The sequence below is a fragment of the Puma concolor genome, chromosome B3, assembly GCF_028749965.1.
Source record: "Puma concolor isolate L17-30 chromosome B3, mPumCon1.1.hap2, whole genome shotgun sequence".
In the NCBI taxonomy this organism is placed as follows: domain Eukaryota; kingdom Metazoa; phylum Chordata; class Mammalia; order Carnivora; family Felidae; genus Puma; species Puma concolor.
The window spans coordinates 50,148,712-50,162,438 of NC_141672.1; the positions used below are offsets into that span (position 1 = coordinate 50,148,712).

The 13,727-nt window shown below is 38.3% G+C and overlaps 2 protein-coding genes across 4 annotated transcripts in view; one reads left to right on the forward strand and one right to left on the reverse strand.

The window, feature by feature from the left end:
- The window catches only part of NIN (ninein), a 101,154-nt gene extending 96,967 nt beyond the window's left edge, over positions 1-4,187 (forward strand). The window contains exon 32 of the mRNA XM_086708526.1: positions 245-4,187. Within this exon, the coding sequence (XP_086564652.1) occupies positions 245-454 (210 nt within the window). The 3' untranslated portion in view covers positions 455-4,187. The remainder of the gene's footprint in view (positions 1-244) is intronic.
- LOC147579966 (uncharacterized) overlaps positions 1-13,727 on the reverse strand; it is a 78,519-nt gene that overhangs the window by 42,351 nt on the left and 22,441 nt on the right. The gene's annotated exons all lie outside the window — the stretch shown is intronic.

Genomic DNA, 13,727 nt, shown 5'->3' on the forward strand with positions numbered 1-13,727 from the left:
TTTCAAATATCAATCTGTTCTTTTATTAGTGGCTTCTACAAACTTTATGCAAAGAAACAGCTTGGAAAAAGTGGATGTGCTCTGCCTGTATCCCTGATGCCACGTCTGATGTTAAACCTGTATTGTTAAATAAAAGAATATAATATAAGTCATTTGCCTTTATGAACAACTGTCCTAATGTCAGACCTTAAACTTAAGACAGTTACAGAAATGGAGTCAAAATGTTTCTGGTTTCTGTTTCTAGCTGTGCAAGAATACTAAAGCAGATGCGATGGTGAAGGATTTGTATGTTGAAAATGCCCAGTTGTTGAGAGCTCTGGAAATGACTGAACAGCGACAAAAAACAGCAGAAAAGAAAAATTACCTCCTAGAAGAGAAGATTGCCAGCCTCAGTAATATAGTCAGGAATCTGGCACCAGCACCACTGACTTCTACACCTCCCTTGAGGTCATAGCCAAGCCAAAGGATACACTCATTTGTGCACTTTACTGAAATGGATGGAACATTTCAGTAGGTTCTCTCAACCTTGTTTTTTTTTTTTAAACCTTTACTGGTTTAAAGTTCAGCTCAACCTAAAACTGCCAGCAACAGAACTGTACTCTCCATTCACTGTAATTAGTTTTTCTAAAGAGACTCTAATGGAAGCTGCAAATAGTCACATATTTCACTGTTTAAATTATTCCCCAGTTTTGAATTTTAAAGACATACCCTGATAGCCACCAAAAAGGTGGGTATATGAACACAACGCAAGAATCTTAAAACCCCCAGTTGTGAATAAGTTAAAAGACAAAACAATATTACGTACAAATGTTTGTGTAAATTCCAGGTATTTTAAGTTTTAGGTCTGATGAGTTTGTTTTGATCTTTATTTGAAAACCAAATGTCTGTCTTCTTACACATTTAAATATGGAGAAGTCATTCTGTTTCCAATAATTTTGGCTCTTTAGTGAGAGACCCTGAGCTCAATAACCACGGAGGACAGAAGAGCCAGAGCCCATGTACTTGACCTTCTAACACCTATGGCAGTATTACCACTCCTGATGGATTATGGATACTAAAAACTGATTTACTCAACTGCACTGTTAACTAAGGTTAAAACTGTACTTGCTTTAAAAAACCCAACTTTCTTTAAGCATTTTTTTTCCTTCTGACAAGTTTCATTTGGGGAGCTTATCTTCTAAGAAATGGATAAAGCCACATTCTTATAGCATTTGAGCTATAAGGAAAGCACTGAACACAAACCACTTTCAACAGTTACTCTTAGAAGAGAGTTAAGCAAACCATGTGGTTTTCTCTCTCTCTAAAGTCTTGGAGTTCATCAACTTACTTTTAGGGTTGCTTCAAGAACTCAGGGAACAATATTTTAAATGGTCTTCCTGAAACACTGTAGGGCCTCTTTAAGAATCTGAAATGCATAAGCCATGTGACCTTATTTGTCTTAGATTTAGAGCCATAGGATTTTTAGTTTTACATTTTTACTGAATTTACTCTTTTGGGAAAAACATTGATTTTAGCATTAAAAACCTAACTTGAAGTTATTATTTGTTTAACAGAGGAATAGGAAGTATGGAAATTTTAACCTAACACCTCAAATCTGATCATAAGAATTTCTTAACTCTGATAAGCACTGGCATGCATTCTGAGGTGAAGGAGTGCCAAATAGGATTTTCCATTCAGTCGCAAGACCAGAACTTTCTAGAACAGTCAACATTTTAGAATAGGTAACTTTTATTTTCCCCAAGTAAAATCTTTGCTTCTAGCCCACTTCAGCTAGTCAGGCATTGGTGGAGGACTTACTATGTGTAAGACACTAACAAAGCTCATCTTAACTAGCTATTTGTTTTTGTAGGACAGCAATTAGATGAGAAAAATTCACTCTGATACATTCCTGGAAGGCCAAGCCCATCAATTTACAAGACAAATAACAGCAAAATCACATACTGCTTTATGGGCAGCAACAAAAGATGACGCAAACCGCCTAAGAGGTCATATAGAGTGAACAAAAAAAATCTTTGGGCACCTGGGTGGCTCAGTGGGTTAAGCATCCAACTCTTGATCTTGACTCAGGTCATGATCTCACAGTTCACGGGATGGAGCCCCTCGTGGGGCTCTGCCCTGACAGCATGGGCCTGCTTGGGATTCTTCCCCTCTCTCTGCCCTTCCCCGACTTGTGCGCGCAAGCACTCGTGCTCTAATAAACAAAAAAAATTTTTTAACAAAATTTGCATCAAGCAACTTTAGATAGGTTTGTGGCCTAACCATCTATTATTAGTCCCACCTGACAGCCTACTGCCAGCACCGGAGTCCTCACTACCAGAGCTCTGACAAGGCATGGCCATTTGTGGGACTGGAATTGACATTCATGAAACAGACCTTTTCATGTCTGGACAGCTCTTATCAGAAAGTCATGAATACCCCCCTGGAAAAATAACTAATTTTAATTCTTCCCTTTAGTTATCCTTCAAAACATTTGATGTCTGCTATCACGCCTTCCTTAATCTTTCTTCCCCAGTACAGACATTACTAGTAACCCCAACTACTTGTATGGCATAGGCTTTAACAGAGAATCTTTTTCACTTAAAACTGTGGATAGACCTAGGCTACTAAGGTCATAAATAAACTATGCATCTGTGGTATATTTATGTAATATGATTCAAGTTAAGGTTATTGCTATCAAAACTGAACAAGCAAATTACTCAAATTACTGGCTTTAGCATATGATCACATGTGTTGTATTTTTTACATTATGAAAAGCATAGGTTAATTTCTCATCAATGTGTATTTACATGTATATAAAATGCTGTACAATGCATGTAAATAGGACTTTCTGGAAAGTTTTAGAAAACATTCAGAATCCCCTTTATCCAAAAATCAAAATGCTGCTCAAATGAAAGTTGACTCAGTCAATATCTAGGTGCTTATTCATTTCTTGCTTTACTGCACTTATAAAATTGCAAGACCAACATGAGAAATAGTTACCTTAAATTTTCACATTTGTGCAGTTTATTTTTGTAGACTAGAGTGGGAATTTAGCTGGCAATTTATAATAGCACGTTATTTTATAGGCATTTAGCCACTTGTTTATTAAAAGCACTGGTTAAACTTTCTTTGTATTTCTGAACAGTTATTTATGTTAGTTTCAGAAGATGGGATCTTCATTTCAAGGAAAGAAAATCAGGTTTGCCTTTGTGATATGTTAACTGAGACGAAAATGTGTGTAACAAAGCCTACATTGTTCTATTTTTGCTTTCTTATGCTTCTTAGAGCCTGAACTCTTAAGCTCAAATTGTGAGGGGAGAAAAGTAGAGAGGGAGGGGTAGAACTGATCACAGTATTTTATTTTTCTAAAACTCTTTTAAAACCCAGATTTTAAAAACTATTTTAAATGTGAATCCTTCCCAGGAGCTTCAAATGCATTGCTTATGTATTTAATCTCAAGCATATTTTACATAAATAGATCACTAAATCATGAGTTTTTAGGGTATCAAAGGAGGTCTTACAGGTCTAGTGTTTCAATAATGTACAAATACCCAGGTCAGGTATTGTTATGATGAACTTTTTTTTTTTTCTGGAAGAATGAATAAAAAGTCTACTTTATGGTCAACTTTGACATGTAGGAATGATTTTTTGTGGGTTTTTTTCTTGAGTGAAGAAAAAAAAAAAATGTGTTGTTTTTGTCAGCATCTTAAAAGGTATTCCCAATCCAGGCACGACTAAGTGCTTTGTAAGAGTATTGAGCAAGTCTTGTTTTGAATGGATTACCTATGACGACTCAGTGGAATGAGAGACAATTTCGGCCAAAAGCCAAGTCAAAACCTAATAACCAAAGTATTCCATATTTAAAACTTATTCTATCATGTTAGGGCCTATTTGAACATCTCATAGACTAAAACAGAAAACACTGCATGGCATATGGATAGCTGTTTAATAATAAAAGTTAGCTCTTTATTTCTCAGCTTTTTTGAATGATTTAACATTATGAGAAGACACTTTCACACCATGATTTAAGGGAACACTGGTTTTGTGGAGGAAAAAAAAGAGTTCATCAAAAGCCATCCACAGGATAACTTTTTGAAATAAAATTGTGTATGTGTTGATATCAACTTTGTATATTTCATCTTAGCCATTCTATCTTAGGAAGGTTTTAATGTGAGCTTAAGATGTAAATAAATAATTTTGCAAACATGGCTGTTTTGTATACATCCTGAACTTTTAAACAGTGTCCATGTGTTTACCATTGGTCCTTAGAGTAAAAGCATCAAAAATACTGCACTAAACACATTCTACAAATGCAGAGTCTCAGTACCCACTCCAGACCTAACACCATATTCTTCATATTCTGCATTTTAAGAAGATCTGAGCGTTGGGACTCCATTTCTGTCATAGAATTGAGGACTTCTGGACCAGCCAGGTTGGGGTCTCTGTACCCTGTAGTATGGTTCATAATTACTTCTAGAATCCTGACTTAACCTCAGGCGAGGCCCTACTTGAGATTGTGGGTGCTTCCGAAGTGGCTTGGTTTCACTTTTCCATCTTTATGGGTGACTCAAACTTTCTTAGTTGAGCTGCTCGTGACTGGTTAGATATATGCAAGTATAGTCATAAAAGTTAACCTGAACGAACATTGAGGCACTAGCTGAATACTGAAACGTAGAAGCAAAATGGTGGCCAAACCAGACCCATCTCACAAGCCTTGTTTTATTTACTTTTCAAGCTTTTACTTATTTGACAGAGCAAGAGCATGCAGGGGAGAAGACAGAGAAAGGGAGGGAGAATCACAAGCACGCTCCATGCCCAGTGCAGAGCCCAATGTGGGGCTTGATCTCACAATGGTGAGATCACAACCTGAGCTGAAATCAAAAGCTGGATGCTTAACCAGCTGAGTCACCCAGGTGCCCCTCAAAGCTTTCATATCAGCCACATACTGCCTTTATGAGGCAAGAGCTATTATTCTTTACAGATGAGTAAATTGAAACTTGTGACTTACTCAAGGTCACACAGCCAGCTAAATAGGGCACTCGGGACTTAAGGCCCAGATTTGTCTATATTAATATGTTGCAGCAACACTTGTATCAATTTCTACTTCCATCAAATGCATACTATAAAGAAAAATCTAAATCATTCCTGGTTTACTGTATGATCTGATGGGGGTATTTATACACACAAAAAAGTTAGGAAAAATGTATCCATGTAGCAGATGGTTACACTTTGTTGATAGATTCAATACTATGGGCACTAGGATAAGGAAGGTTAACATCTTCAGGTATTTAATTTTTTTTAATGTTTATTTTTGAGAGAAAGCACGAGCCAAGCAGGGGCAGAGAGAGGGGGACACAGCATCTGAAGCAGGCTCCAGGCTCTGAGTGGCCAGCGCAGAGCCTGACGTGGGGCTCAAACTCACAGGCTGTAAGAACATGACCTGAGCCGAAGTCAGACACTTAACAGACTGAGCCACCCAGGCGCCCCAACATCTTCAGGTATTTTAATGTAGACTGGGGAAGGTTCTTCACCTATTCTATTAAAGGTAATTGTGTATGTGCTTCATTGAGATTAGTGTAACCTGTTTGCAGTCTCGTTCATCTTGCATTCAAAAAGTCATGTTTTCTGATATTTACTTGGTGTCCAATAAAATGGTTAGATTTTAGTCAAAGGATCAGAATTTTAACCTAAATTATATAAATTATCTGTTGATTAAAAAGTTAAATTTAAATTAGATAAAATATGACATAAGTCACAAAAGTGGTTTTTATTTAGTGTTTGGTTTTTGCCTCATTTATAAATCCGGGAAAATAACTAATTTAAACAAGTGAACATCTTTAAAAAAAAAAATTAAAACTCCACAAAGGCAAACCATAAAACTGAAACAGTGAAATGCCAACTAAAGAGTAGTCAACTATTGCGGGGTGGTGCCTGGGTGGCCCAGTTAAGCATCTCACCAGCGCAGGTCATGATCTCAAGGTTCGTGGGTTCGAGCCCCAGGTCGGGCTCTGTGCTGACAGCTCAGAGCCTGGAGCCTGCTTCTGATTCTATGTCTCTCTCTCTCTGCCCCTCCCCCACTCATGCCTCTCTTGGTCTCTCGAAAATGAATTAACGTAAAAAAAAGAAAAAAGTAGGCAACTGGGGTGCCTGGCTGACTCAGTCAATAGAGCATTTGACTCTTCATCTCGGGGTCATGAGTTCAAACCCCACATTGGGTGTAGAGCTTACTTAAGGAAAAAAGAAAAAGAGGCAACCACGTAAATTAAAGCTGGATACCCTCATGTTAAAAGTATTTAATTCTAAATGCATGAGATATGCTTTACTAGTGAAGGCAAAGTAAAAATCTGAACAGACCTTATAGCCCAGATGAGCATTTACCAAACATTTTTCTTTCCTGTTTGGAATTTTATCTGTCTTCAAGATCTCAAGCAGGCACCAACCCAGTCCCAGGCACTAAGATGTTATCCAGTATTGCAATGCTATGGACAATAGGGATTATTCTAGAAAAATGTCAATGTTAAAAAAGCAGAAAAAGAAAAAGAAAGAAAGAAAGAGGAGAAAAGCCTGCAGAAATGTTCTACATTAAAGGAGACCAAACACACATGACAACTAAATGCAATACCTACTCCTAGGTTATAATTTTATAATGGAGAAACCAAGGGAAAAAAATGGGATTATGCATGGTGTAGTGTAGTATTTTATCAATGTTAAAAATTTAATGACATTGATAATGTGTTTATGTAAGACTATTGTAAGGAAATATACAATGAAGTTTTTTAGGGATAAAGAACCATAATGTATGCAACTTATTCACAAGTGATTCAGAAACAAAATTACATACATGCACACGTGCGCATACACATACACAATAAAGTTATGAAGCCAAATGTTTTTTAAAAAATCGGGAAAGGTTATGCAAGTATTTGTAATACTCTTGCAACCTTCTTTAAGTTTGCAATTATTTCCAAATAAAATGTTTCCGTGTATAACATACACTAAATGTGAGGGCACCTGGGTGGCTTAGTAGGTTAAGTGTCTGACTTGGGCTCAGGTCACGATCTTGTGGTCCATGAGTTCAAGCCACGCATCAGGCTCCGTGCTGACAGGTCAAAGCCTAGAACCTGCTTCAGACTCTGTGTCACCGTCTCTCTCTCTCTCTCTGTCCCTCCCCTGCTCACACTGTGTCTCTATCTCTGAAAAATAAATAAACATTGAAAAAATGTTTAACAAAAAGAAATCTAAATGTGCAGTAGGCCTTTAAAGTTAACCTCATAGCAACTCTGAACAGTAGATGGTATTCCAATGGTAGAGAAGAGGAAACTGACTAGAAGCCATTTATGGCAGGTAGAAAACACACTTTATCCGTGTCTACAAATGCTTGTACTCTCCTGCTACCCTAGGAAGAATGTGACTCAAGGAACAAACTTGTTGCAGCTAGTTTAATTTAAAGGGGATTTACTATAAGGAATCAAATTTGTTTAATGGAACCCAAGGGCAGAAAATATAGACACACTTCACTAAAGACCTTTGGTATTCTCCCCTACCACCCCGCCCCCATCTCTATCCCTATCCATCTCTCATCACATGGTCTCTCTTTGCTTTTCTCCCTGCACCAGTGTGGTTGGGGGGGGGGGAGTGGGTGGGGAGGCAGCAGCAGTGTTTTCCTGCTTTCCATCACGTCCTTATTCAAATTCCAAGTAGAATCCAATCATTACTTCCAAGTCACAATTTCAAATTCTTTAAAAATCTGATTAGGTCATGGAAAGAACCTTGCCTGGTCAACTATGGATAGCAAGAGTCAGGGTCTTGGGGTACGGTACAAGCTGCAGAGGCTACTGCGTGAGACAGAATACTCTCCTATATCAGGGGTTACAGCAGACAGTAAAGGAAAATTAGGCTAAAGATATGCAGACAGTAGATAAAAACAGCTTTAAAAGGTAGAATTTCAGGGGCACCTGGCTGGCTTACCCAAGGAGAGAGAGGGAAAGAGAGAGAACCCAAGCAGGCTCCTCACGGTCAGGGCAGAACCCCACATGGGGCTCGAACCCACAAACCATGAGATCATGACCTGAGCCTAGAGGAAGAGTTGGATGCTTCAACTGAGCCTACCCACGCACCCAGATAAGTACCATTTTAAATGCCACCTGGTGACAAATGTAATTGCTCACTATTCCTATTATTCCTACCTTTTGTCCTTGTTCCCTGCCCCCACTCCTTTGTCCCAATTCCTACATTTTCTCCAGATATCACATACAGCTCCATCAGAGTGTCCACCCAAGTCACAGTGGGTGTAAGAAATACCACCTACCATAACCTACTTAAACAGGACAATCCTGTAACAACTTATTTAAAATATTGACCAGGAAGGCAAAAGTTAGAAGTCTTTTCAAAAATATAAAAACCAATGAGTCTGGGTGGCTCAATCAGTTCATCTGAAGCTTGATTTCAGCTCATGTCACGATCTCACAGTTTTGAGATCAAGCCTAACATCATTTAGCCCCGCATTTGGCTCTGTGCTGACAGGGCAGAGCCTGCTTGAGATTCTCCTTCTCCCTCTCTTTCTGTCCATCCCCCACAGTCTTTCTCTCAAAATAACAGGAAGAAAATTTACATCATTATATATATATATATACACACACACATATGTACATATATACACATACACACACATTATACATATATATATGAAGGCTTAAATTTTGTATTAAGATACACATACATTATACATATATATATGAAGAAGGCTTAAATTTTGTATTAAGACCATGCATAAAAGAAATTCTGTTGAAGTTTTTCAAAATATTTTCCCTTAGTCTCAAGGACTGGTGTAGGAGCCCCTCCTATGTGCTCATAAGCACCTTCCGCATTCCCAGGTAAAACAGGTAACACTCTGTGTAATTGCCTACTGCCTTGTCTCATCTCCATTAGACTAAGACCTTTTAAGATAAGAACTAGTGCCTTATTTACCATGGTATTCCCAGTTCCCAAGTCAATGCCTGAAAAAAAAAAAAATTGGTGCTCAATTAATATTCATTATATGGGTGGACAAGTGTATAGATTTCTCAGATTGTCATCCTGTAATGGCACTGCACTCACAGGAGACAAAGTATCCCTACTGTTGTATGTATAGGATTTATGGTGCTCTTCTCAGTCTTCTCTTTATTGTTTATTACAGGACCAAAATTTGGAGCACCTGGGTGGCTCAGTCAGTTAAGCATCCAACTTCAGCTCAGGTCATGATCGCATAGTTATTCAGTTTGAGCCCCAGGTCAGGCTCTGTGCTGACCACTCAGAGCCTGGAGCCTGCTTCAGATTCTGTCTCTCCCTCTGTCTCTCTGCCCCTCTCCTGGTTGTGATCTGTCTCTCTCTCTCTCTCTCTCTCTCTCTCTCTCTCTCTCTCTCTCTCAAAATTAAACAAACATTAAAAAAATTTTAAGTACCATAATTTTAAAAAATAGTAAGAAGTTGTAGAAAAATTTCCAGGTAATTTAAGAAAAACTCATCTTCCAGCATGATAAAAATCAAGTGCTATATTCCAGCAGTTGAAAGAATACATTTCCTGTCCAGGCCCATACATCACAATCTATTAATTCTGACAAAAAGTAATACAAACTCATGACACTGACATTAGTGGTTTCTAAGACAGTGTAACAAGTTAAATACCATTCTTTCTTTAAAAAAAGAAAAAGAAAAAGAAAAAAAAGGAAAGGAAAAAAAGGGCAAATTTCTAGTGAATTTTTTTGGATAGAGATGCTGGGCTTAAATTATCACATGTAATGTTACAATTGTTTAATCTTTGCTATTCAACAAATTGCAACATTCTAACTTTTCTGGTAAAAGCAAAAACGCACAAGTTGGTTTCTGCTCTGAGTGCATGCAATGGGGTCAGCCTCTGCCTCAAGGTTTGTGCCTGGATGGGATTTAAAAGTCTTCCTACAATAAATTGTCACCACCTGTTTGAACCTAGCAATCTCATGATACAAGACAGTCTCTTCCCATCCACTCTTTTTTTATTTCTATTCTTCTGCTCATTAGACATGTACTTTAAAATGAAGTTATGCAAGAACCAAGGCCACTTCAGAACAATTCCTTAAAATTTCCTACCAAAATGAAAAATAATTTTGCAACTTCTTAAATTCAAAGATTAAAGACTACACACATTTTTAAAGAATATTCCAAAAAAAAATTTTTTAAAGCACTATGAAGTAAACATTATCCCAAATCCTAACACCCAGTAGAAGCCACTATTAATATTTTGGTGAACTCTCTCATATGTGGAATTTAAAAACAGATGAAAATAGTGGAAGGAAAAATAAGATAAAAACAGAGAGGGGTGCCTGGGTGGCTCAGTTGGTTGGGCTTTTGACTTTGGCTCAGATCATAATCTCGTGGTTTGTGGTTGGTGAGTTCAAGCCCCTGCATCGGGCTCTATGCTGACAGCTCAGAGCCTGGAGCCTGCTTGGGATTCTGTGTCTCCCCTTCTCTCTGCCACTCGCCTATGTATGCTCTGTTTCTCTCACCATCTCAAAAATAAAATAAACATTTAAAAAAAATTTTTAAAAAAGATAAAACACAGAGGGAATGGGGCACGTGAGTGGCTCAGTCAGTTAAGTGTCTAACTCTTGATTTTTGGCTCAGGTCATGATCTCATGGTTTGTGAGATACAGTCCCATGTGCTGACAGCGTGGAGCCTGCTTAGGATTCTCTGGCTCTCTCGCTCTCAAAAATAAACATTAAAAACAAAAAACAGGGAGGAAAACAATTAAGAGACTCTTAAATATAGAGAAGTGAGGTTTTCTGAAGGGGTGTCGGGTGGGGCAATGGGCTAAATGGGTTGTGGGCATTAAAAAAGGGCACTTGGGGGCGCCTGGGTGGCGCAGTCGGTTAAGCGTCCGACTTCAGCCAGGTCACGATCTCGCGGTCCGGGAGTTCGAGCCCCGCGTCAGGCTCTGGGCTGATGGCTCGGAGCCTGGAGCCTGTTTCTGATTCTGTGTCTCCCTCTCTCTCTGCCCCTCCCCCGTTCATGCTCTGTCTCTCTCTGTCCCAAAAATAAATAAACGTTGAAAAAAAAAAATTTAAAAAAAAAAAAAGGGCACTTGTTGGGATGAACACTGGGTGTTATGTGTAAATGATGAACCACTAAATTCTACTCTGAAACCAATAGTATACAATATGTTAACTAACGTGAATTTAAATGAAAATAAATTTTGTTGAACTCTTTCAGACATAATTTTGTGCTTACATATGTACACATACGCACATATTCACACAACTTTATGTAAATGACAGCATACACATACATGTGTGTATACATATACACACACATACATGTGGTTTGCTCCATAATTCTCCTGTATAACAGATGTCACATTATCTTCCTTAACTAATGTAAGTCTAACTTCAAGCTCCTCACTCTGGTGTCAGTGACTTGTTGTAATTTGATGGTTACAACCATCCTTTGTAAGATTGTACAAGAGTCCCAGCTACTAACCATTAGGCTACTACCCTCTTTTACTCCCATTTATTACAGAGTTTAACACCTGGATCAATATTTTGTAGACAGCTATTCCTGTCATTATTCTTGACGACTTCAATTTCCATATAACTGACAAGAGTCCAGGGGAGGTGGTGGAGTTTAATTAGATAGCAATTCTTTTGAGAAGTTGGGTTGTAAAAGGAGGTAGATATGACCCACAGAGAAGACTGGTTTTTAAGATAGAAGACACTTAAGTATCAAACTTGAGTCTAATGGAGATCAGACAAGTGAGTTAAAGTAAAAAAAGGAGGAAATGACGGATAAAGTGGTCATGATAAAGGGACAAAAAGGCAAGGAGATTGAAGGTACGTCCAGGATAGAAGTTTAGGGAGGGAGCACAGAATCTAAGCTAGGTGAAGAGGGCAATGGAGACAGGAGATGGATGTGGGTGAGTGGTTGCCATATGCTGCCAAGTAGTAGCGTCAGTGTTTGGGAGTAAAGCTTTTTTTTTTTTTTTTTTTAAATTGTTAAAGTGTATTGAACTACAGAGGAAAACTCCACATATAACTAAACAGTTTCCATAACAGATCCGGTACAGTTACTGTTTTTTTTAAATCATTTTAAAAATGTAATTTATTATCAAGTTGGCTAACATACAGTGTATACAGTGTGCTCTTGGTTTTGGGGGTAGATTCTTGTGATTCAACACCCAGTCCTCATCCCAACAAAGGCCCTCCTCAATGCCCATCACCCATTTTCCCCTCTCCCCCGCCCTCCCCTCATCTCCACCTCAATCCTCAGTTTGTTACATATTTAAGAGTCTCTTATGATTTGCCTCCCTCCCTCTCTAGGAGTAAAGATTTTTTGAAGGGACAGTGCTACAGTAGATTAGTAGAAGGAAAAAAAAGGATGGTCAAAGAGTGGGATGTTAAAAGGATTCCTGACGTAGTACACATAAGGGACATAAAGTGGGGAGAGGAAAAGATCAGGAGAAATGAAGAGATAAAGGATATGAAAGGCTAAGATTTGGGATTGCTTTCCTGTCAGATGTCTGTCCCCATCATTTCACCAAAACTGCACTTGTCAAGGCCACTAGGAACTTCAAGTTATCCCATTCCAACCTGTACTCCACAGAGCCTCCAAAAGAAGTCCTAAAACAAAATTGTAGGCCACACTAAAACAAAATTGAACATCACATTCTTGTTTAAAGTCTTTCAGTGTCTCCCAATAACCTCAAACTCAAGTCTCCATTCTTTAAGATGGTCTATATACAAGACCTACATGTTCAGAACCTAACTCCCCACTCTTGCTCCATGTACCTCTGCCCCACAACAATTCAGTCATACTAAACTTTGATCAACTTCCCAAAGGGTAAGGCTGTCTTTTCATAGGCTGTGTCTTTTTGGGAAGGAAAGGCAGAACAAATAGTTGCCTTGAATTAGCCCTTTCTCACATCTTCCTTAAAATAAGAACATTGACATTAAGCCATTCAGGGTATCACCCAAATTTCAGACTAGCTTTTTCAGTAGCTGGGTGTGACCATATGGCTAAGTTTTGGCCACTGATATGTGAGAAGTCTGGGATGAGATCTTAAAGGGGACACCTTTTTGGTGACTTCTTTGTTCCTACTATCTGGAGTAAAGATGATGGCTGGAGATCTAGCAGCTATTTTGAACCACAAAGGTGAGGGCCTCATCCTACAGGTGAAAGAGTGGATTGCTGGAAAGAGCTGATCTCTCAGATTGATGTAGTTGTCATGTGAGGCCTGAATTGAATCCATCTGCAGTGGTTATTCAGCCATAAAAGAGGAAATCTTGCCATTTGTAACAATATAGATGGACTTTAAGGGCATTATGCTAAATGAATTAAGTCTGACAGAGAAATACAAACCATATGATTTAATTTATATGTGCAATCCAAAAAAAAAAACAGAAACGAAGCTCATAAATACAGAGAACAGATTGGTGGTTTCTAGAGGCAGGGGTTGGGGAGGAGGATTAAATGGGTAAAGGGGGGGGGTCAAAAGGTACAAACTTCCAGTAATAAAATATGTAACACTTGGAAATGTAATCACAGCAATGTGACTATAGTTAATACATGACTGTGTATTTGAAATTTGCCACAAGAGTAGATCTTAAAACTTCTCATCACAAGAAGCAAAGTTTTTAACTATAAATGGTGATGGACATTACCTGGACTTATAATGGAAATAATTTGAAATGTATACAAATAATGAGCTGTTGTACTATACACCTGAAACTAATGTGATATT